Source organism: Callospermophilus lateralis, chromosome 13, assembly GCF_048772815.1.
Source record: "Callospermophilus lateralis isolate mCalLat2 chromosome 13, mCalLat2.hap1, whole genome shotgun sequence".
Lineage (NCBI taxonomy): Eukaryota > Metazoa > Chordata > Mammalia > Rodentia > Sciuridae > Callospermophilus > Callospermophilus lateralis.
In genome coordinates, this window is record NC_135317.1 from 60,651,421 (window position 1) to 60,677,123 (window position 25,703).

The following is a 25,703-nucleotide window of genomic DNA, read 5'->3' on the forward strand; positions in this document are numbered from 1 at the left end:
TTTCGGTATCTTGAAGGGAAAGGGGAGGTCTGCTAATGGGCTGTTTGGCATTTAGAGCTTAAAAATGACAACAATTCGATAATGAAAGCATCTTCCTGGAGAAACAGGCAGTGGGTCTGTGTGGGCTTATTGCTCCTGACTACCTATGCTGGAGTCTGGTGGCTTCTCTAACTCCAGTCCTTAAGCTCTGGGACTTAGAAGCATTGCTCAGGCTCTGGTTCCCTCAGCAGAACCTCTCCCCCTCCTTCCTGGCATAGGTCTGAAAGGAACAGAGATCCATTTCCTCTCTTCTAGTTAGGTTACCTTCATGGAGGGAGCCTGTGCAGTGTGGCCATGCTGAGGCCCTTTTGGGGAGGGCTGAGCACTGGTCAAACTTGACTTTGGGCAAGCTGGATGGGAAGCAGCTGGGAGGAGTATGGAAAACCACTTCAAATCAGCCACACCAATCGTCTGGGCAAATTTCCCCAATTTTCCTACTTTTGCAAAGGTATTTTGCTATTTTTAGTTGACAAATATGTAATAGAATCTGTCAAGGAAACAAAGTTCCTTCTCAAGACCAGCACACTCAGCATTATGACTTGTTTCTGTGCATTTGGTTAAAAATGGCAACAGCTATCATTTGTCATTGTACCACGTGGCCTAGCACCTTGTGTGTTCATTATCTCCTTGAATTTAGAACCCAATTTGGGCCAAAGGAGTCCTTTTTATAGAAGAGAACATCTACTCAAAACAGTCCTGAATAGCTCCTGTGTTTTGGAGGGCAACAGGGACAGGCCACAGGGTTTTGGGAGAGGGCATGGTCACTTACTTGGCATAGGCCTTCTCCAGCAGGGCGCTCCAGAACTCGCTCCCCTCAGCTGAATGCACAAAGAGCAGCTCTCCATCCTTGGTGGGCAGCCTGTCGTCCACCACCACCTCCACCCACTCGCCATATTGCCAGAACTGCAGGACAAGGGGAGGGAGGGAGTGTTGTGGGATGGGCTGGAAGAGGAGCTGGTGGCAGCACTGGGATCCCCAAGTCTCAGTTGCATCTGGCTTCCTGCTGCCCAGCCCCTTGCTGTAGGCTCCACAGCCAATCCCAGTAGGAGATGCCCCTTTCATTTCCTACTGCAGGGAAGTCCTCATGAAGTAAGCAAGGACAGATGGGCTTGTCCATCCCTCCAAATCCACACCCATCTCTTTAAAAATAGTATTTTTCATTAATCAGTATAAAAGGGAAATAACTTTGACATATTGTCTTAAGCTCAGATAATAAATAAATATATAAATATATATTTTTTTAAATGGGAATTATTTCCTGTATGCCCTGCTATACACCTCCTTGTAATGTTTTTGGAGCTCCCCCTGCTGCCCGCCTGTCCTCCAGCCCTAGTCATCCTGGAAGGAAGGGTCCCATGTCATGAGCAGGTTGGGAACTTCCTGCTCACTCTCACCTCTGTAAAGCAGTGCTGGTCTTTGGAGTCTGCTAACGTGATGGACAGGAGAATCCAGCCAAGCTAGGGGATTGTGACAAGCACTGGGACTTGGTAAAAAGAAACCTAAGCCCAACATGAACTGACCTGGAAGCGGAAGATCCCTGCATAGTTCTCCTGGAAGCTCTGGTCTAGGGGGACGACTCGAGCCAGGATTTCTTCATTCAAGGTAAGGGAGGCGATGGCAGCCAGCAGCCAGCAGTCACCTGAGAACACAGTGCAAGGAGCTCTTAACAGGGGCATCTCAGTACCTGGAAGAGGTTAAAAATCTGGTCCCCACTTCTGGGGGTTTGAAGCCTAAGATGACCTGCAGGGTGAAATATTGTTGGGTTGGCACTGGGTGTGGAGGGGAAAATTCATTCCTCCAAAAGACTTGGAATCCTGTAGTGGCTCCCCTGTCCTGGGAACCCAGCTCTGTGCCTGATACGGGAGCCATGACTATGTGGAGTGAATGAAAACAACTCGGCAGTAAGAGGTTTCTTCAAAAACAGGCTTTGAAGGGGAGTTTGAGTGAGAGTGTGTTGACAGATGGGAAAGGGTCAAATGCTGCATGTCTCCTGGGAGGAGGGTTTGGAGACAAGGCAAGAGAACATGGCCTTGCCTAAAATTTTCCATGACAATTATAGGAAATAGCCTCAGATGAATTTATTTTTGTTGATAGGTTTATTAGAAGTGTTAGTGAAGTTTACTGAATTTTTGGACTTCTGGTAGACTACTTAGTACCATCAAGGCTCCTGAACTAGACCGTCCTATCGATGTGTAGATAGACTGTATATAACTCTTTGCCGTCTGGATATGACAGATCCATGGCACATGGAGACATGTTCCTCCCTAAGTTGTCAGTAACCAAAGGAAGTCAAACACATCCTCTTTAAATTAGGTGGGTGGTGCAGGCTGTGGGTTCACCTGTACTTTTCCATTGAGCAACTGTTTGCTGCCCTCCTGGTAACCCCGAGAGCCCGCCCTCCCTACCTTTTCAATCTGCAAGGTTTTGGTAGCACTAACTCTGTTCCCAATTCCAGAGGAGACTTGAGGCAATCTATGCAGCACATTTGCCTGGCTTCAGTGGATGGGTCAGGAATGTGCTGTGACCCAGCAGAGCAGATGATGTGCCAGGAGAGTTTCCTGGGGCTTCCGGGAGACTGGGCAGGTGACTTTTTCTGCATTGAATCTTTGAAGATATACATTATGCTGCTGTTGAAGCTACTTCTGTGGTGGGGAGCAGCCTGTCTGCATAGAAGGTCAGTGCAGAATAGGAGATCAGAGATGGAGAGAGAGACAGCAGGTCCCAGTAAACCACTTGAATCCCTCAATCAAGCTATACCTGAAGCCAGACTGCCTTGGACTTTTCAGTTATGTGAACCGATAGTTTCTCAGTTTCCTCATCTGGTATGCAGGGCTACAAGTTCCTGCTTCTCTACTGCTAGGAGACCTTGGGCAAACGCCATTTTGTATTGAGCCCTTCCTATGTTCCAGCCAGTGTTCTAGGACCTTCAGGTTCATTATCTCATTTATTCCTCACAACAGTTCTGAGGACACTATTATTTCCACCTCCATGTTAAAGCTGAGTATCACAAGCCTTAGAGAGTTTATGTGCATTGCAATTTAAACAGCTACAAATAAAAGTTTAAAAGGTATAGTTTTAAGGGCTGGCAGATCTAAGAAGCAAACTTTTAGGTCAGTGAGACCTTTATGTAAATAAAACTAAAAGCTCTCTGACATGTTGAGGATATGAAGCCTAGGGAGAAATTTAGCAGTGACTATTTTAAGCTCTAGCTAGGAGTAAGCAGTTGAGGAGTCCCTGATTGGTAGTGATGGAAATCTACCTGGAGGGGCTTTTCTTGCCTAATTTCACAGTTGTGCCTTGTACGGACACAGTGATCAAGTAGACAGATGACCTTTAGGCCTTTTCTAAGCATCCAATGCTCTTCCACTCCAACCTTATCAAACTCTTCATCTCCAAGGACCAGTTCATCATGTGCCAGTCATTTCTAGGGCCATGAGACCCTACCCCCTTTTGGTCAATTTATTCCTCTTCCTCTACCATGGGATCTTTTCATGACATTAGTCCTTCCCTGGGAATCTGAAGATATCTGTTGACTGTTATTTTCATTTTCATTAAGCGTATTTGAATTTTCTAGGAATCTTGCAAACTGCTTAGATTTGAATCTATCGGGAACACACAGAGGGAAAAGGCTTGAGGGTAAAATGGGACCAAGCATAGGGATTCTGGTAACAGGAGTCCTGGACCAGTTATTCCCCCAGTTCCTGTGCAATTTCCTATTAAATCCATGAGCATCCTCCTAGGAGCTGCCTGGGTCCGTCTGAGTCCAGCCATGGATAGATCAATGTCCTTTTGTTCTATGCCCCTTGGTCCCAGGAATCAGTGCTTTTGCATCATGCATGTATGGCAACACATAATCATGTCTGTGGGATGGTCACTTGCTTTTGCAATCTCACTGGTCATGGCTGACTGTGCTGCTATTCAAGGGTCATGACTGACTGGATGCATGAAGGATTGGCTTCAGTAGTGGCACTATGTGTTTGTGTGTGTGTGTGTGTGTGTGTGTGTGTGAGAGAGAGAGAGAGAGAGAGAGAGAGAGAGAGAGAGAGAGAGAGACATTTAGGCCAGGGCTCAGATTAGTTTTATGCCCCTATCAGATAAACTGCTTAACACCAGAACTTCAGATGTATTCTTGTCACATCCTGGAAACCAGTGGCTTTCAGTTTTCTTTCTTTATGTCCCAGAAGTATCTCTCCTGCCCACCCTGCTGGGAATTAGGTCTCTCTCCCTCATCTCTTGCTAATTTGTCTCCTCCTAAAGGATTCTCATCCTTCTCATCCTAGAATGTTTCCTAGGGAATGAAACTGGATTTCTAGATTAAGTTACCTGCTTGAGGTCACATATGCTGGAAGGGGCAGAGCCAGGATCAGTACCTGGATCTCTTCACCTTTCGTCTATGTTCTTTCCACTAGCAAACATTAAAAAACCAACAAATCACTAATATTTTGTATATTTTAAAGTTGACAAAGAACATCTTACACATTTTGACCTTCACATGAATCTTGGGAGATTATTATCATTATCATAATCCCCTTTTCAAGATAAAGAAACTTACATTTAGGAAGTCTATAGATTAGATAATTGCAGGGTCTTGCATGTAAAAACTCTAAACCAGAATCTTGGATTTTGTTTAAGAATGATCCTGGCTAGCAATTTCTTTTGGTTAATAGTACCTGATTCCCGTAACATAAGAAATCCACTATTAATAACCAACAGTTAATTCAAATTTAAAACTAAGAGTCACAGAAGCTTCCTTAAGTCCTATACTTTAATAGCCCAATACTCTTGGTTCATTAACTAGTAAAACAGGTCACCTATTCAATACAATGTAATTCACCAAAACATGACAATTTGTCATTGCACAGCTGAGACAATGGCATTAAGATCACAGCAAAGGCCAGAGGAAACAAGTTACATGCATTTTAGTCAAAATTTCAAAAAGTTTTTCATCTATTTTCCACACTCTGGAGTTAAGGGAGGCATAGAAGCCACAAGAACAACATCTTGACTTCCTTATGGTGGAGGCATTCAATCCTATTTTATGCTTGATTCTTTAGCTAGCTCATTCCCTTGCCCAATCAAAGCAAAACACTTTGAAGTTGAAAAGCTCATTACCTAGTGGATTCCTTTGATTTCTTTGCATATCTGCTCATAGGAGCTTCCTCAGTTGCAAGATCTGCATAGTGATGACAACAGTTTACATTCACAAAGGTTTACTCTGCACCAGGCCTTGGGCTAAAGGCTTCTCATGTATTACAACATGATCATCTCATTTCATTGTCACCAAACAGTCCAGGATAGGTAATTTTATCCTCTGTTTCATAATTGAGGAAACTGGGGTTTAAGGGGGTTGAGTGGCTCACCCCAAGGCTTCACGTTGGCCTGAGCATTAGAAGTGTTTAATGTATAACCTGCATGTTCTGCTTTGCAAAGAGGCTATGTCTAGGAACTTTTGTCCTTGAGAGGTGACCTGATTATATTTCAGCATCTGCATAGTGTTTTTTCTCTCACTGGCTTCCTGCTCACTCCACCTGGATGGCCCATTTCTCCCCGCAGCCACACCAGTTATATGACCTCATCAGCTTAGGGTTTCACACCCGGCCTTCCCTGCTGAGGGTTCTCTAAAATAATTTATGGAAACACTTCTATTCTGAATAATCCTGTGGCAACTTGGCCCTGGAGAGGGACCCTAGTTGAAGTCCAGGGAATTTCCACATAGCAGAGCCTGTTTGGAGCAGTTACATCTGGGTTGGACAGAACAAGGCTGGCTAGTTTGGGAGGGGCCTGATAACTGGATTAACTCAAATACTTCATAAACTGCTTATGGCTCCAGCTGGTTTTAGCTCCAGGAAAGCCTCAGAGAGTGCCTTCAATGACTGAGGCCTCTCCTGGAATGTTGCCACATGGCTGGGACTTGAAAGAGATTCTACAAAGGTTTTCACATATGAATCCCTAAAAGACTCTGGACGTTAACAGATAGTGCATTCCTCAGGCTCATTTATTTGGGTTCTGCTCTTCAGTCATACAAGAAGATACTGTGACAGAAAGGAGGGTGGGATAGCCACCCAGAGCATGGCCTATCTCAGAGGACTGTCACTGAACAGTATTTTGCACAACAAAACCCCTACCCTCCTCTCCTGGTGGGCTTTCCAGTTATTATACAGGTACCTCTGTTTATGCTGGATTACCTGTTGACAACTTTTTCATCTCCAATTACTCCATTTATCTCAAAGAAGAAATAATTATCTTGGGGACCTGAGTATTGGACCATGGTCAGATGGTATTGAGTACCTGGTGGGTACTTTCTGCTTGCCTCTCTATGTCTGTTGGACACCCTTCATTCTGCCCTCCTCAGTGGATCTCACAGGGCCCCAGCAACTCTAGTTCCTGGGTATGTGTGTGTGTGTGGGGGGGGAGGGGGGTGTTAGCCAGTGGAGACCAAGCAAGGAAGGTAAGGTTAGGACCATGTCTTCCTTGGCTCCTTCTCTGAGTTTTGATCCAGCCAGTTGTGTTCCTTGACTGTAGGTCACAGCTTCCTCCAGGAGGCACTATATACAACCCACTCCCGGTTCTAGAATCCTGATAACTGCTCCCAACTCACAGTTCTAGGATTCTTCTGGAGGGGCTCAGCTCTGTTTCCTCCTTTGACTATAGAAGGCTCTAGATATAAGCTGCTTGTCTCTTAAGAGTGTTCAGAACTTCTCTGACTACTTGGGAGGCCCTGGTCAGCTGTCACCTTTATTAATTAACCCCAAGGGTGCAGCAAGCCTGCCTGGAGGGGCTTAGCCAATCACTTGCCCTATTTTAAAAAGAAACCCATATTTTTTGCTACAAACACTCATTACCATAAAAGTGCTTTTCCCTCTGAAATTACTCTATAAATTTAATGTAATCCCAATAAAAATAGGAATAGAATTTTTAAAAAGTTTTTTTTTTTAAACTTGGCTGATTCTAAAGTTTATAAGGAAAATTTAAACATAAAGCATAACAGAAAAAAAAATCTAAAAGGGAAGGGAATCAAGCTCCATCAGATATTAAAACACATATAAAGATATGTAATTAAAATAGTGCAGAACTTGTACATGACTCTATAGATAGGTAAGTAGCATAGAACACAAAGTCCAGAAGCAGTCCCAAATACCGAAGTTTAATAAAGATAAATTATTCACAAATGAAACTAGAACTGAGTAGCCATCCAGAAAACAATCAAGCTATATTTCAGTTTGTCATAAGGCTCAACTTAAAATATATATATATATATATATATATATATATATATATATATATATATATTTATTTATATATATTTTAACATAATACTCCATTTATTTTTTATGTGGTGCTGAGGATCAAAATCACATAAGCTATGCAAGTGCTCTACTACTGAGCTACAACTGCAGCTGCCAGGATTAATTCTTGATGAATAATATTTATATATAAGCATTTAATATTATCTATTATAAATATATTTATATGTATATTATAAACTATAAATATGGTAAATCTAGAAACTTATTTATATGTTTACTATCTACATGTTTATTTATATCATACTTGATTCATATTTTAGTATGATGATATTTAATATAAACATAATATTTACAGAAGTCCATAAAAATCCTAGAAGAGACAGTGAGAAAATTCTATTACAATCTCAGAGTAGAGATTGTACCTAAAGATTGTAATCTGGAAGCCACAGATTTAAAAATGATAAGTTAATAATATTTAAATAGATTTAACTACATGAAGGTAAAAAAAATACATCATAAAGCCACAATAAACAAAGTCAAAGTAGAAAAAATAACACAGAAAATATCTGTTATTCAAATCCTAGGCCAAAGGTAAAATTTTCTGGCAGATAAAGGAGAAAAGGCCATATCCAATAGAAAACTAGGCAAAGATATAAACAGAGTTAATGGAAAAAGAAAAAAATTACAAATGCACATCATAGAAGAGATGTAACATAGAACTATACTGAGATATCATTTTTTTTTAATCTTTCAGATTGGAAAATTTAAAAAGTGTGATTCAGGGCTGTGGTGTAGCTCAGTAGGGGAGCCCTTGCCTAACATATGTGAGGCCCTAGGTTCCATATCCAATATTGCAACGAAAAAAAAAAGTTTGATTTCCTAAGGAGGCTGCAGGGAAATAAACACTCTCATAACCCATCAGTGAATGCAGAGATTGGGGCAATCTTTATAAAGGCCATCTAATAATATCATCAGTGTGCTCAGCAGCCATCTCCAGTGATCTTCCCTCCAGACACACTCACATGAGAAATGGTGTGTGCAATGCAACACTGCTTGTAATAGCAAGATTGGGGACAGCCTAAATGCCCATTCAGAGGGGACTGCTGAAATAAATTATGGCTCATCTTTACAATGAAATGCAGCCATAAAACAGAGCAAAGGTGCTGTTGAATGAAATCATCTCCAAGAGATGGTAAGTGAAACAAAGCAAGATACAGAACAGTATGTATAACAAAAAGAACAAAAAAAAAAAAATGGGGAAAAATGAAAAAAAAAATAGGAAAAGGAAAAAAAAATGCTGGAACACAGTGTATTACCACCTTTGGTAACTCAAATCTGTACACTCTGAAGTTATTTTGGATGATCTGTTATATAAAAGAGCAATATGTACCCTACATGCATAGATTATGGTCTTATTATCATAAAAGTTAGTCTATTGCCATTGATAGACTATTGAGATTATATCAGTCTTGTAGTTAAAAAGAATAGCTTAACATTAGATATTCTAAAATGAAAATTACTTTTTGGCAGAAGTTTTCCATAATAGTTGGTCTATACTGAGATGACAACAAATGACCAATCAACTGGTTTACCCCAGTATCCCTCCAAAGTGTGTTCTATAGAAATCAGTTCCTAAAGAAGTTAACAGATATTCCTTGAGAAAACTTTATGTGTTATGACAAAATGAGTTCGGGAAAGACAAAGCTAACCAGGTGGAATATGGAGACTTCTTTCAATACATTCACATGGTGATGTTCCCTGAGATGGGTGGAGGGGAGCAGGGCGTAAAATAAATGCCTTCTTGGACTCTGGAACCTGTTATTGACATCTCACATGGCCAGTGCCCCATGGAGTCCACTGGAAATGCTGGATCACTTAGGGTACATTGTGTATCTGGCTCACCCTGTCAGATTCCCCAGAAAGCTAAACTGTTCAGAATCAGATATTCCCACTTGTACCACCTAGATGCTTCTGACAGTATCTATGCCTTTTGTTTTCTCTCTCTGCTCTTTTTTATTTTGAGACAAGATCTTGCTAAATTGCTGCGGATGACCTTGAACTTGTGATCCTCCTGTCTCAACCTCCCAGGTGGATGGGATTACAGGTATGTGCTACCTCGCCTGGAACCCTCTTTTTTCTGAATTGTCTTTTCTTTAGAACTGGATGCTTTTCTTTTCTTTACATGGCTGTTTTGTGTTGCTTGGTTGGGTTGGGCCTTGCATTCCCTTTGAATGAGACGAGGCCCATGTAAACAGGAATTCTGCCTCCGTCACCATATAGCTCTGACTCACTATCTCTTGTCTGATTTTTTCATCCTGGGAGCCTGATGCTGGCATTCATCTGTCCAGTGTCTTGGACATACGCAGGGTCAGAGCAGGGTCACTGTAGATATTTATCATCGACTGGACAGAATTTGTGCCTTCCCAGGGGAGGAAGTTTGGTGGCAGTGATATCTCTTTTAGCAGGCCTCTGCTGGATGTAGCCATGGTTAAAAGAAGCCAACCCTGCCTGGAGGTTCCTCAGTCCCCCAGTCAAGGTGCTGGCAGCAGCTGGACAGAACTGGCCATTCCTTCACCAAGACTGCCCCACCCGAGCCGAGCTGTCCTGGAAGACCCTGGAGCTGAGGGGCTGGGAGGACTGTCAGTGTTCCACCAGCCTTGTGCTTGTCAAGCAGGGGCTGCCTATTACAGCACAGGATTCAGGGGCCTCCTGTCCCCTCCCCACAACATGACTACAACATCTAGTCTTAGTTTCTATAACAGGGAAACAAACAAACAAAAACAAAAACAAAAAAAACAAGCCTCTCTCTCAACATTCAGGATAAGACTTGGGCTGTAAATACTGTGGAAAGTGAACCCTTGGATTTAAAACCTCAGGGTTTCAGGAAGAAGATGAGAGAGGCAAGGTTCTGGGAATGCAGAGCCTGTGTGGTTGGAAGGAAATTACCCAGAGGAGGGGGTCCAGAGTCTCAAAGCCAGGCTTGCTCCTTTATCTTTTGCTAAGGTCTGCACTGAGATTCCCTGTCTTCCCCATTGGGATCTCCAGGATCCCCGTGAAGGGCAAGTCTGGCTGGGGGCTGGGTTCATGCCTGTTCTCCTGAAGCACTGATCTTGCTGGCTGTCTATGGCTTCTGACTTCATCCATCATCTTCTCTGACACCGGTTTGCCTCCGGGCACCAGGAGACACCTGCCCCTACTCCACCCTCTCCGGGTTCCTCAAGTTCTAGGACTTTGGCTGCCCTCTCCCTCCCCTGTGGCTGGCTTTGTTTCCCGCCAAGCCACTTGGGATCTCCCTTCCTGGTACCTTCCTCTCCGGAGTTGAGGGCTGAGTCCGCCCTTTCCACATTGTCTTAGGCACCTCTCTGCTGCATTGTGCTGAGCCAATCAGATAGGCAGGCTGTCCTTACCATCATGGACTGAGAACCTTGGACACTTGGTGTGCAGAACAGCCAGGCCAGACAGGGGTGCTAGGCAGGCTAGATGGTGAGGGTTCCAAGTAACTGGGGCTGATGTGCTCACTCCTGGACTTTGGCTGGCCCCCGTCACTACTAGGCACTGGGTAAATGACTTCAAGGGCACCCCACAGGCACCCCATGTCCACTCCGGACCTTCAGGTGACCCCCCCAAACCAGAATGGAGCTCAATGGAAAGAACTCTGAGCTAGACCTAGGAAGCCTGACTAGAGGTGGGTGGGAATGAGAACTGGATTTGTGGCCAGAAGACCTGGATTTGGGTTCTGATCCTACTGCTTAGGGTTAAGTGAACTTGGTTACATTTCTTAATTTCTCTGACCTGAGTTTCTCAGATGTGGAAGAGGGATAATGACAGGGCACATCCTCAGAAGGTTACTAGGATCAGATGCAGAAGCGGATCTGGAAGCCCAAATATTTTGTGCACATTTTGCCTGTATGGAAATATATGCATTTTTCTAGGGGAAGGAGTCAGGTTTCTTTCTCATCCCACTCCAAAAGATTACGAAATGCTACAGTCAGAACATGGAGTTCAAGTCTTGGCCCTGACTTGGGGACATTACTCAGTTTCCTTATATATAACATGAATTTAATACTAATAATCTGCCTTCCCCAGGAGAGAAATAAACAGGAGAAAATATATAAAGTACTTAAAATAGTGTTTGTAAGTATTTGCTGTTTTTATTTTCATTATGTGCAAACCTTGCCACATTTGGCAGTGTTGTACTGAAAAGGGTGTGGCTATGAGGGGTGGAGAGGGGTGTGGCTGGGGAGGGAGTGAGGAGGGAGTGTGGGGGGAAGGATGGGACCCCTGAGAGACAGAGCACATGTTTCATCTTCCTGAGCCTCTAAAAACTTTCAGAAAAAAAAAAGGGGGATAGAGTTCAAATGAGGAAATAAAGGTACAAAATGAGCCCTGATAGATGTTAGGTGCAATATATTTATCAAGACCCAGAAGTACCACTGCAGGGTGGTGGCCCCATTTGGACCCAGAGCTCCAGCTGGGACTATGGAGCTCCCCATTTTCTTCCATCCAGTGTTCTTCTCCACCTAGGGTGAAACAAGCTTTATAGTCCTTTGTTTGCTTTGCCCATCACAGAACACAAGGCAAGAGGGGACTTTAGGAGCCAACCCCTCCTTTTCAGTCTGCAGTCATGAGCACCAGTCTCTCCCTAGGCCTCTGGGTTGTGGGTGCTCCCAAGGAACCATTACTATCTTCCTGTCTAAGGCGGGAGAGCATCCCAGTCTTGATTTCTCCATTTATTCAACAACTATTTACTGACATTTTCTCTGGCCTACTCTGAGGCACCTGCTGAGACCACCTGAGCCACATTGGCACAAGGACTTCCAGGGAGTGCCCTCCAAATCCAAACTTCCCCTACCCCTGCTAATTTGTTTGGCGAAGGTGGTCTAGTAGAGTTTGGGATGTTAAGACAGCTGCCCCCTCCTTGCAGGGTCACTCAGGCTACCTGGATGAAAGGACTAATTATCTCCAGCTGGGCTGGCCCTCTTGGGGCTCTGCTGTGAGCACCCCAGGTATCCATAGCCTTCCCTCTGCACCCAGGCTCACAAACAGGACCCTGGCAACCCAGGGCGTGCCCAGACCCTCCCCTGAGGACAGAGCTCTCTTATGAATGGCTTCTTTAAGCTCCAGGGCCCTCTTCTGAAAAGAGAAATTCATCCAGGGCCATGTCAGTAAATTTCCAGAGCTGCACTTCCCCTCCCCCGACCCCAGGGCCGCATCCTGAAGCAATTCTGTGTACAGGCTGCGGCCACCTGGGCCACTGCAGGGAGCAGGACAGGGCTGGGTTACTCAGATTTGCGGCTGCTTGGTGGGTTTTCCTGGGAGGTGGTGGGGGGGGGGGAATGATACTTGTTTTCTTCTTTCTCTTCCTCTGTGGCTCTCTTTCCTTCCTAAACAGGGAAGTAAAGAAGAGTTGGGAGGCCCGGCAGGGAATCCAGGACATGCTAGGCTTCTGATTCAGCTGTCCTTGTCACAGCTTCCTCACACTAGAGCACAATGACCTGTTGACAGTCCCAGTGGAATGGAAGTTCTGCAAGGGCAGGGGTGGTGTCTGGCCATCTATTGATTCAACCTCACCAGCCACAGTTAAGTAACAGTCCCCATGCCTGCAGAGGGGAGCTTGGGTTTGGTGAAGTAATACACACACACACACACACACACACACACACACACACACACACACACACGCTGAACCTAAGAAGCTCCTCATCTTGGAGAAAACAGATGGGAAACCAAGCCAGTGCCAGCTGTGTCACTCCTAGAAGCCCTCCACCTGCCTCTGCACCCAGGATTCCCTCCCACATCTGTGGCCAGACTCTGTTCTTCCTCCTGTCCCCTCAGGTTGGGTATCTCTTCTTCCTCAATCTAGTCTCAAGCTCCTCGCCTGCTCATTGGCTCTTCCATGACAGCCCCATGCAGGCAGCTAGCTCAGAGCCAGTGGGGGTCAGGCATGGAAACTCGATTACAGAATCGGGGTGGGGGGCTGGGACTGGGAGAGGTGGGTGGAAGCATTTTCAGGGAGAGGGATGGTCAAGGATGCAGACACCAAAGGCTTGAGGGAGGGACACGGTCCAGGACAGGCAGGCAATGTGGGGTGCTGGGTGGGTAGAGTGGGCTGAGGCTGGAGAGTTTAGGGTGGACATCTTGAGCTGCAGCTTTGAAATCTGAACTGGCTCTGGAGGGCATTTAAGCTAAGGTTCCTTCTTACCTTTCCTTCCAGAAAGCACTTGCTTTCTCCCTGCTGGGGAAGTGCGCTCTGCTCCCTTCCAGGGCCATTGAAGGCCCTCCCCCCACCTCTCTCCTTAGTCATCCTTGGGGACTTATTCTTTGGACACCCCTCTTAACCTCTTGCTGTTCCCCTTTCATGTCCTTATGGTAAGGGTCACTACATCCCAGCTGACTCCTATCAAAGCACCATCACCACTTACATTTAATTCATCTACTTTATCATTTGCTTCTACCACTTCCATCAGCTACCTGAGGACGAAGCTTTTGGCAGCAATGAATTAAAGACAAAATGAATTAAAGATAGGGAGACACCTACAGCAAGAATCTAGGTGAGAATTAAGGCCTGCCCTGGGGTAATAGGGAAATAGGAGGACAAGGAGGCTTAGGGACATACTGAGAACCCAAAACAGAAAGGACTGGTTGGATGTGGGATGGGAGGCTGCAGAAAGAATCTTTATGTATAGAGGTTATTTTATCTTGTTTTACTGCAGCTCCTAGTCCATAGCCTTTTCTATGCCAGAAACCCAATAAATCTGGCTGACTGGAAGCGGAGAGGCAGTGGCTGGCCTGTGCAGTCAGGGCCCCTGGGTGTCTCAGAGATGGGTGAATGGAGTCCAGAGGCTGCTAAATCAGCCCAGCTAGTCCCCTGCCACCTGGCACATTGGGAAGACCTGAAAACACCCTCAAACCTTGACAGGCTGGTGCCCTAGCCGCCTTGGGTCTCCACTGGTAAAGGACAAAAAGGAGGAGAAACCGTGATATCGTCTAAGATGGCAGCAAAAATATCTCTGGCCTTACATGCTCTTCTAGAACCTTGTACACCCCATCAAGGGGTGGACCTCTGCTGCCTCCCCTTGAACCCCGGTGAGCTTTTCCTATCTTAATGAACAGGATTTGGCAGAAGTGATGCTATGTGACTTATGGGGCTGGGTTGTAAAAGATGACACAGTTTCCTGGCTCCCTCTTGAGACATACATCATTGTGTGAAGTTCAGCCACTTTCAGCCTCCAACACTAGAGAGACCACATAAGAGACAGAGGCACAGTTGATCCAGCCTTCAGACATGTGGGCAAGAGCAGCCTTTCAGATGACTCCATCCATGTCTTCATCTGACTTCACACCTGAGGGACCCTGGGGGAGTCACCTCACTCAGCCCAGTCATCCTTCAGAGTCACAAAAAAGAATGACCAAAGGACTCATTCATTGTTCATTCAGTGGGGTGGGATATACCAGCTACAGGTACAAAGACCTCCCTCCCTGAACTCTGTGCCTGGAGTGTGAAATTTGATGCATGCCAGAGACAGGAAGATGGCTCTGCTGAGCAAGTCTTTGCCTCTAGGTACGCTGGCAAGAGAATCAAGCCAACACTGAGATGCCTGTGTCAGGATGCCTAGGACGCCTGCTCTGCAGCCCCCAGGGCACCCTGGACCTGAGATTTGCTCCACACTCTCCCGAGGTGTGGTTTGGAAGGGTGCCTGGGCCAGGATGCCAAGGAGACAGACAGGTCTGCCGGGAAAAATGAGAGAGTCCTCCAGGAAGTAGGGAGGGCCCCCTCTCCTCCTTTGGGATCCTCCCAGGGCTGTGGAAGCTTGGCATTCCTCTCCCACATGCTCAGATATCCCAAGGATTCTGCCCCGCCCCTGCCTGCTCAGTGTTCTGCCTGCAATGTTTACTCGTCTCTGGGGCCATGCTCCACCAAAGCGAGACTGGCAGGTAAGGATTCCGTTGGGATCCTTTTCCGTTGGCCACTCCAGTGCACCAGGCTCCCAAATGTCATTCTGTGCTTTGCTGTCCAGTGACCTCCCTGGGACTTTATGTTTCCACATCTCTCTCTTTGTTTCCTCTCTACCAGTGGTTCCCAATGGAGGGCATTCCCAACCTTTCTCCACTGGGGACATTTGTCATTGTGACATTTTTGATTGTCACACACTGAGAGGAGCCACTAGCATTAGTGGGTAGAAGCCAAGGGATGCTGCTGAACATCTTACAATACACAGGACATCCCTTCCCCCCGGAAGAATTACCCACCTCAAATGTCAATAGTGCAAAGCTAAGAATCCGGGCCCTGGCTTCAATCTTGCTTGTCTCATTTCTGTTGTGCTTTGTTTTTTGCTTTCCTTGCTGATGGCTGGATAAAAGATAAACAGACCAAGACATTGAAGGCTGCTTCTGGCTACATTTTACTCTTCCTGAGACAGCAGTATTTTAAGTCCCCAGCAGACCTGACACCCTGGCTGAAAAGGAGGGAAGGGACAAAGGTCTCCTGGTCCTAAGTAGCCCAGGAAGGGAGAATCCCTGCTCTCAGGCAGCTGTGGGTCTTAGCTTTAGAAGGAGAAGGAACCCTTGAAGGGCCAACTTAGGACCATCTGGAGCTGATCAGAAGGGGATTCTCAAGAGGAGACACACCCGGCCCAGTGCCAGGCCTGTGGCAGGGTGACAGGGTGAGATGAGTCATAATGGGCCAGTCCTCTTGTTACTCACTTCACAGCCTGACAACAGCCCAGAGAAGAATACCCCAAACCACAGTTCCCCACACATGTCTAATCACTTGTCATTTACATCAGGGTTGGAATAAAGAGAGGTGAAAACCCTTCGCTTCAGTCTCATCCCCATTTCCGCAGGAGGAGAGGCCCTAAAACACAAGACTGGAAGGAGACAGCGATGCTGGGGCATAACATTCCCACTTTGGATTTTGGTAGCAACTCCGGAAGGCTGATGAGTCCCCTCCCTTTCTCAGCCACACCCTGGAACAAGAGGACACACCTGTTGAAGTCTCATCTTTGTGCCCTTGATCCCTGCAGCTCTGACCCTGATGGACCCCTGCTCCCGTGGTCACTAGCTGGTACCACAGTATTTATGTCCTAGTACCCCAGAGAGGTGGCTCCTCATGCACCATGGCTGCCTGCTCACCCTTTTCTCCCTATGGTCCTGCTGCCTCCCAACCAGAGCCATGGGAGAAGGGAGAAGGGGAAACCCTACCCTGTGCTGCAGATCCTGTCCCCAAATCCCACTCTTCAGGAACTCTCCTTCCTCACCTTCTGGAAGAACCAGAGGGACAAACAACATCTGTTTTCCTTGCTTCTTCATATTCACAGTGTTGAGCTAAAGGTAAAAAGTCTCACTGGGGCCAGGGACAGCAAAATGCAAGAAAAACATCAGACTGAGGGTTGGCCCACCAAGATTTTCTCACTCTTATCCCAATGCCCAGAGAGATGGAGGAGCCGCCCCAGAGGCCCTGGGTTCCCAGGACCCCTTTTAGTCATGTAGTCTTAAGATGTGCCCCTTATGGGAAAAGGGAAAAGGACTCAAGCATCATCTTCCATTTCACAGATGGGTACGTGGGAACTTGTGGCTGAAAATCACCGGACACTAGAGGCAAGTCCCTGTATGGGGAGAGTAGAGAGTCCAGGTCATGTGGCACTAATGGCCTCTGGCCTCAGTCTCTCCTACTCTAAACTTCAAGTGCATTACTTCATCTTCACTGTCCTCTGAGGTAGGCACTATTATTACCCCCATTTTATAAATGAGAAAACTCAGGCTTGACAAATATAATGGTTCAAACAAAGTAGCAGACCAGTATGTGGCAGAACTAAGAGACCAGGGTCTAACTGCTGGATACCCAAGTCCTTGCTCTTGCCCCTGATGTTTACAAATGTTTACTGATATATATGTATCCTGCTTGGCTCTGATGTGAGGACCTTCCCATCCCAAAGAGTAAAGGATGGGAAGATCACAGGCCCATGGGGAGCAGGCAGGAGCCCCGAAACACCCTTGTTACCTGTGATTTCATGGGGGAGCTCTATTCTACCCCCTACTCCCAAAGCTCCAACTGTTGGCTGTGCTGTCCAGTGCAGCAGCCACAGGGCCACATGTGGCTATGTACATATAAATTAAACAAATTACAAATCAATCCCTCAGTTGCATTAGTCATATTTCAGTTGCTTAACAACCACATGTGGCTAGCGGCTGCCATATTGGGCAATGCAGATAGATATTTTCATCATTGCTAAAATCACTACTGAACAGTGCTGGTCTAGCTTGTCTCATTGTATACTCGCTGGCCAACCAGAGGCAGTGTTGACCATGTCCTCCTGGGGCTCCACTGTAGAGTTGCTAGCCAGGACCAACCAGATATCATGGAACACACAGATCTTCATTTCTGAAATCCCAGGTGGGGGTCTCTCTCTGGCTGATACTGCTGGGGCCTGATGCTGAACAAGGATCCATGGACCTTGGAGTGGAGCTAATATTGCTTATAAACAAACCTCAGTCAGCCTGAGGTAGGTGTGTAGGGTGGTGAGTGGAGGGTCGGAGATTTTAGAGTTACAGAAAGTCCTAAGTAGTGAGCTTTAGGAAAATCTGATCCAACCCTCTTAGAAATGAGACAACAGGGGTGTGGCCTGGCTCCTGGCCACTGGCAGCTAGTGGAAAAGCTGAGGGAGCATCCAGCCTAGGGAAAAGTCACATTCTGATCCACAGGCCTATGGGAGCAGGCAGGAGCCCCGAAACACCCTTGTTACCTGTGATTTCATGGGAGAGCTCTGTCCTACCACCTTACTCCAACGCCAAGGACAGATCTGTCCTGTAGGCATTGGGATGAGGCTGTTGCCGTGAGATCTGACAGTCAAGGCTGAGGCTAGCCAGGACAGGACAGGGACTTCCAGGTAAAAGAGCAGGGTTAACAGCTCATCCTTGCCCTGTTCATGAGTGAGCTTAGACGCGGCAGCCTTAGGGGAGAAAAGCTGCAGAAAGAGAATTTACAACAGAAGAGAAGGAGAGGAAAAGGTGACTCAGGGGCACTTACATCTGCCCCAGGAGAGTGGGTGGGGGCTGCTGCTGGGGGTGAGTGTGTTGTGAGGGCCGAGGGTGGTGGTGATGATTATTTTTTTTTCAAATATTTATTCTTAAGTTTTAGGTGGACACATATTTTTATTTTACATTTATGTGGTTCTGAGGATCGAACACAGGGCCTCATGCATGCTAGGCAAGCACTCTGCCACTGAGCCACAACCCCAGCCCAATGTGATGATTATTTTTAAGAAAGAAAACAATGGATTTACTTTCTCCATCAAACCAGCCGACCCCTATGTTCTAGTCTTCTTTTTTAACTACATGCATTTTTGTTTTCTTTAACTGCACCTCCAAATCTGAACAGAGGGGCATCCTACAAAGTCCCTGGCCAGTACTCGAAACTGTCAAGGTCATCAAAAACAAGAAGACTGAGAAATTGTCACAATCAAGAAGAGTCCAGGGAGACATGACAAAGACATGTAATGTGGTATCCTGGGGTGGAGGGGACCCTGGATCAGCAAAAGGACGTTAAATAAAAACTAAGGAAATCTAAATAAAGTATGGACTTGAATACTAATGTATTGATACTGGTTCATCAGCTGGAGCAAGGGAGCAATACAAATGTGCAATGTTAATAGCAGGGGAAGCTGGGTATGGAGTACATGGAATTTTCTGTACTGACATATCATTGTTTATTTTTTTAAAAATAAACCTAAAACTATCTAAAAGAATGAAGTTAAGCTTGTTAAAATTATTAAGGGAACCAATTACAAAGGTAAATTTAAAATTTATCATTTTAAAATTATTTAAAACAGTCAGAAATTCAACTTCTAAAATCAAAGCATGCATATCTGCCCCATTTATGTTTATTTTCTCCCCATATATTTCTTATTTTTAATTTTTAAAAAAATTTTTTGTAGTTATAGATGGACAGCATGCCTTTATTTTATTTGTTTATGTTTATGCAGTGCTAAGGATCAAACCCAGTGCCTCACACATGCTAGGCAAGTGCTCTGCCACTGAGCTACAGCCCCAGCCTTCCCCATATATCTTTCTGCTCTTCTGAGAGCTACTACCTGTGTATACCCCAGGTTTGCCTTCTGTCACCTTGATAAGTCCTTCCTGGGATCATGAGCTTTTCAAAGGCTTTGGCTCCCAGCCCAACTTATTTCCTGTTTCTCCTTTTCCCTTTTCTCCTCCACCCTCTTTCTCTTTTATGATTTGGCAAAAGGACTTTTCACATAGCTGGACTCAGTAACAATCTATGATCCCTTGAATTGGCTCAGGACTCTACAGTGAGCCAAGTGTGTTTGCCATATCAACCTCACTTTTCTCCAGCTCTGGGAAGGAAAGCTTTTCAATATAGGTGACTTTCCATGGGGTTATGCCCTCATAAGCCCAATGTAACTTGAAAATGTCCTGAGTCAAAAGACATTTAATGTTTTTTTATGTATCGGTCAAAATAGTAAATTATGTTAAAAACAATGCATGTAATAAACCTAACTTACCAAACACCATAGTTTAGTCTAGCCGACCTTAAGTATGTTCTGAGCCCCTTAAGTGTGCTCAGAGCTGACAGTTGGGCAAAGTCATCAAACACAAAGCCTATTTTAGGACAAAGTGTTGCACACCTCTTGGTTTGTTGTTGTTGTTGTTGTTTGGCACTGGGGTTTGAACCCAGGAGCATCCAACCTCTGAGCCACAGGCCTGGCCCTTTTTATATTTTACTTAGAGACAGGGTTTCACAAAGTTGCTTAGGGTCTTGCTAAATTGCTGAGGCTGGCCTTGAACTTGCAATCCTCCTGCCTTCTGGCCTTGAACTCTCTCCTCCCGTGCCACTGGGATTACAGGCATGCTTGGCCACCATGCGTGGCATACCTCATGTATTTTAGTGAATCAAGTACACTATAGGATACTTATGATTTGGCAAAAGGACTTTTGTGGGTGTGTCCCCACAGGATTGTGTGGTTGGCTGGGAGTTGCAGCTTGATGTTACTGCCAGGGTCAAGAGAGTCTCGTGCCACACACATTCAAAGTACTGTTTCCACTGAATGGGTATTGTTTTCACACAACAGTAAAGTTGAAAATGGTAAGCTTGACTATTTTAAGACAGAGACTTCTGTATTCCTATTACAGAATAATTGAGGCTCAGAGAGGTTAGGTAACCTGCCCAGAGTCACACACAGGCTCGTAAGGAGCAAGATTTGAAACTTCACCATCTGTCTGGCTCCTTCCACCTCTCTGCACAGCTGGGCTCTAGAGAGGGGCACCCTGTGGCCAAATACTTTCCCATAGTTGTTCTGGGAGTCCAGGTCATTCCTGGGGTTGGTTAACAGGGTGACTCAAACTCTGAGGGACTCAGAGAAAAGGCTACGCTGTTCCAACAGCTGTGACAGTACTGTCAGCCTTGGTCTCTTTCCCAGGCAGATAGAGGCCTGCTGGGCACAGTGACCTGTATCTTCCAGACTGGGGAGCTGCCTTGACCTGTGATCTGTGAATTTCCTGGGCCCCTGGGGGGCCATTCCCATTGGCAATCACCTGTAAGCACTTGGTCCTTCCAGCAATTATAGAGCCATATTTGGCCATGGACAACACCTGGCTGAGGCTCAGTCTGCATTTTCAGCCTTAAAGGCAGATTTTTCTTTGCTGAGTTTATTCCTCCAACAGCCAAATTCTGCACTGCAGGTGGCTCACTGTCAGCACAGCTCTGCAAAGAGTTTGAATCACTGGAGGCGGGAAGCTTTGAAGCTGAGCCTTCTGGGAAAGAGAGTGAGAGCCCTCTTTGGATTAACCATTGCTGGGAAGCACAGGGAAGGCAGCCAGGCATTGGGGATGTACAAGTCTAAGGATACCCCCTGTCTCCCGCCCAGGTTTACTGGGTCAGCTGAGTGAGTCTCAGGGTAGAAAATGCACACAAAGAATTTCACGCAACATCGCTGCTCAGCACAGCACGGTGGTGATCCAGAGGCAGACTTGGGATGATTACATGAGATAATGTAATGAAAAAGAGCTCTACAAGTCGCTCACTGTTACACAGGTGACCGTCACAGATATTATTCCATGAGATGAAAGATGATCTCAAGGAACTCTTAACTTTCTAGCCCAAGGAACAGGGAACAGGAGCATCTTTAGAAGAGCTGAATGCCACATCTTAGGGAGTCTCTGAGGTTATCTAATTTACCTTCCTACCCTCCAATTTTCAGAAGAGACAGAGGTTCTGAGTGATCAGTTGGCCACAGTCCCCCAAACACTGATGTTGCTTCATGTTATTGCCACAGTCCCTATTCCTGTGGTTTCTGAGCATGTTGGGACTTGGTTATGGTCACTCCTTCACCATTCTGAACACAGAATCAGGGTGAGAGTTCAGTAAAATACAATTTACTGTGTAATCTAACTAGGGTCCTTCAACAGAAAAGACCAAGGGAACAAATGGTTAATGTGGATTAAAAACTACCTTAGAAATTAAGACCTCTTACTAAGAAATTAAAAAAAAAAATTCAGCTTGTTTTTATTTGATTTGGCGCCTAGAGAGGGCAACTTCTCCCAGGAATGTAAGTTTTGTCTGTCTCCTCTACAAATGGCCTGGTGATATTTAAATAGGACTTAAATCATGTACCGGTTACTTGCAATTTGGTCCTTAAGATGTTATTAAACTTTTGAAGTAGATGTTTAGTCCAGAAATGGTACTTTGCAATTGCTGTGTTTATCTTTGGATTCTTCAAAGTTCTCAGTGTTGGTCAAAATGTCCACCAAATTCCAGCCCTTTTAATCTCCATTTTTTCCAACCAGTGGATTTTCCCGGAGAACCCACATTAGGTGCCTAAAGACCCCTGGTTCTCTATATTTGGTGAAGGAAAGAAGTGGGAGATGGGGGGTCAGAATGTGCTCTAGCATCTCCATAATCTGTACACAGGGTTAAGGTCAGATTAACCAGGTTTTATTCTCTCAGCCCTGAGTCACATTCTCCCCCAGATTCTGTGCTTGTCCTAATGATCTGCACAGGCCTTGATGCTCCTCAGAGGTTGAATTTTTTCCAGACTCCTTCTAGGGAGGCTAGCTTGAGGTTAAACACACAGGTCCTGGGGTCAGGTTGCATGAATTTGCATATCAGGCCCCCACTACAATTGTGGGTGAACTGGGCATCCTCATCAATAAAATGGGAACATTGATGGTGCCTCAGAGATTTTGCAAGCCTAGTTCAGTGTCTGGAAAGTAGTATATGCTCACTAAATATTAGCTGTTATTATTAGGAGAACCCAAGCCTGCATGAGATGGGCAAGGAAAGGAGGTAAATTCTAGTTGATGAGTTTTGCTACTGATGGACTTGTTTGGGGAATCTGATGACAGGAAACAGGTTTCTAGTTTAGCAGAGCAAATAATCTGCTCCAATAATTATAGGTCCATATTTATTATGAATTTTAAAAAAAGCACTGAGGGCTGGGGATATAGCTCAGTTGGTAGAGTGCTTGCCTCGAATGCACAAGGCCCTGAGTTTAATCCCCAGCACCACAAAAAAACAAAACAAAACAAAACAAAAAAACCACCGAGGGTGGATTCTCTGAGAATCATAAAAATCATAAAGTCCCAGGTACCACTGCTGGGACTTCACAGAAGGCCAGGGAGCTCTCACCATAAAGCCAGAGGACCCCAAGGGTTCCAATCCTCAGCAAGCACATAAGCAGAGCCAGATCCAGATTTGGCCTCAGATAGCAAGGTCTCAGACCCTCACCCCTCAGCTATTCCAGTTAGTTTTATATAAACGGACATCCCATAAGCCCTGCTTCTCACTGTTGTGTTGCCATGGTGAGCTGTCTTGCAAACACTGAGTGTACCCTGGTCCTTCAACTTCCTCTCAGCAGCGAGCTCTTGAGTTTCCTCTTCTTTTGTACTGAGTCAGTCCCTTGTCTTAAACCTCACAGAACTGATACCTTACAGTGTCACTGGCCTGGGGAAATCCTCTTACTCAGTCCTTGGCCCAGAGCCAGCCCCATGCATCACTGGTAATATTGGCTCTAGGAGGGACAGAGACCAAGGGGTGAAATCTGAAGCTCCTTGATGCCCCCCACTGACAGCAGCTCTGTAACCTCAGTAACTCACCTAGTGCAGAGGCCACATGAGGTCCTATTTGTGTGCCTCTGCCTGGGGTTGGGGATGGGGATAAGAAATTCCAGGGAGGTTCTGGAAATGGAAATCACCAAGCAGCAGGGAAAGATAGAAGCCACACATGGTCCCTCACTCCTTCTAGTCACAGCCTTGTAGACCGCACCCTGTAGCTTGCCCAACCCCATCACTTACCCAGGGCTCCTTGGCAGATGTCTGTGCGGGTGGCTCCACCGACAATAAATTGGGGTTCATCGCAGATCTCCTGGGAACGAGACCCACAAAGTGCTGTCAGCCTAACAGGCGGGCACTGGTGTTATTAGGGACAGAAGGGAAGGGAAGTTAGTAGTATTCCAAGCCAGAGCTCTGGGCTGTGGTGGGGTCCTTGTGCCCTGAGCTCCATAGGTCAGGTTCCTGGTTGAGGAGGGCAGTCATTGGACCCCACACAGTCCCAACTGCCTGAAGCCTACTTCATTGGGCCATGGCAGAGAAGGAGTCCAGCCTTCTATGCCAGGCCTTGAGACCCCACCCTTCCCCACTCCCCACACATTCTAGAGCCACCTGAGCTGCCATGCTGGCGCCCTCTACTGTTTCTTCATGCAAATTGTCTGACTTTTAGAAGAATTCCTCTCTCCCACCATATCTTCCACACTGTCCCAGATTTCAGAGCTCTTTGCCATCCCCTCCAGGAAGTCCTGATTCATAGGCCATCGGTCCCCATCCCCTTGAGTCCTGTCCCAGAGTCTCTATACTGTGCAGTTGAGAGTTTCACTGTGCACTCTCTGGTGGTGCTTATGGGTGTGCCTCTGGAGGGCAGGGGACTGGATCTAGCCCTCCTGAATTCCTCCAGAGGGCCATGATACTTGGAGCATCCAATATTCTGTATCTGCTGTGTACCAGACACTGTGCATACAGCTTTATGTCAGGTAGCCCTGACGGGAATGCAAGATGGGTATTAACCCCATCTAACAGGCAAGGAAATAGCTCAAGGAGGTAAGGCGATGTGTCCAAAGTTACACAGCTCAAAAGTGGCAGATGGCACTGGGATTGGAACTTACTGGTCTCAAGCTCAAACTCTTTCCACTCCTCTGCTGCCTCTAATTGATTAGTGTTAAAAACTTAGGGTGATTGTCACAAGCAGCTTGGTGGAAGCCAGCCTTGAACGATCCTGGCTCTTCCAGCTGCCCTCTCTGAGCACGTTTCCTGCTTATGAAAAGCTCCACCCAAAAGCCACAGAGGAAGTCAGGGCCCAAATCTGAGCTTCTCTTGGCTCTGGTAACCTCAGATTGCAGGATTCACATCTGCTATGAGAGCTGCTCATATATGCCCTGCCCCAGGACCCTAGGGACCCTTCTCAAGCAGGAACTTTCCCTGGGTGAGATGGGATAGCCATCCTGGCTCAGATGGTAGAGACATTTCTAGAAGCACAGTTTGCATAGAGCACATTCCTTTCATGCTTCTCCATCAGTTTGTTTGGGGATGACAGGGACAATGAGAAAGCTCTCTGCCAAGGAAATGAGGTCAACTTTGCCCAAGACCTGCCAGTCAAGCACTTTTCCAGAGGATGGACCCTGACTGTACTTGGAGCTGGGAGCATCTTTATAGAGAATCATGCTGATCATCCACCACGTGCCAGGGACTTGTCCTAGGAGGATTTTTCCATTATGTTTCAGAAGCTTTCTCATGCCAATGGTGGCATCTCCAGAGAAGTCAAAGTTCAGACTTTGGAGCCTAGAGATGCTTCAGAAAACAGAAGCATCAGCATGTAGGGGTGTTGAATTAAATATGGGATGTAACCATCAGAAAAAGGGGTAGGGGGCTTCAGCTACGAACTCTGATAACCTGATTGTGAATCCTGGATCTCCTATGACAGTGGAAAGTTACTCTTTTGGGGTGGGGGTGATGCTGGGAATTGAATTCAGGGCCTTCTGCACTCTACCACTGAGCTCCACCCTGAGCCCAAGTTAAACTCTTTTTTTTTTTTTTTTTTTTGGTACCAGGGATTGAACACAGGGGCACTTGACAGCTGAGCCACATCCCCAGCCTTATTTTGTATTTTATTTAAAGACAGGGTCTCCTGAGTTGCTTAGCACCTCGTTTTTGCTGAGGCTGGTTTTGAATTCGTGATCCTCCTACCTCAGCCTCCTGAGCTGCTGGACCAAGTTAAACTTTTAATCCCTCGGTTTCCTCATCTGTACGTGGGGATGATGATGACCAAGGTACCTGCCACAAAAGCTTGTTCTGAGAGCTAAATGAGATAACTGTAGTAAGCATTCAATACGTGTTACCTGGTATTATTATTGT

At 45.9% G+C, this 25,703-nt stretch overlaps 1 protein-coding gene across 1 annotated transcript in view; it reads right to left on the reverse strand.

Annotated features, from left to right (window-relative positions):
* Capn2 (calpain 2) overlaps positions 1 to 25,703 on the reverse strand; it is a 52,911-nt gene that overhangs the window by 23,867 nt on the left and 3,341 nt on the right. Inside the window, exons 2-4 of the mRNA XM_076873040.1 lie at positions 23,595 to 23,664; positions 1,560 to 1,678; positions 809 to 942 (exon numbers count right to left, since the gene is read on the reverse strand). Coding sequence (XP_076729155.1) covers positions 809 to 942; positions 1,560 to 1,678; positions 23,595 to 23,664 — 323 coding nt within the window. The remainder of the gene's footprint in view (positions 1 to 808; positions 943 to 1,559; positions 1,679 to 23,594; positions 23,665 to 25,703) is intronic.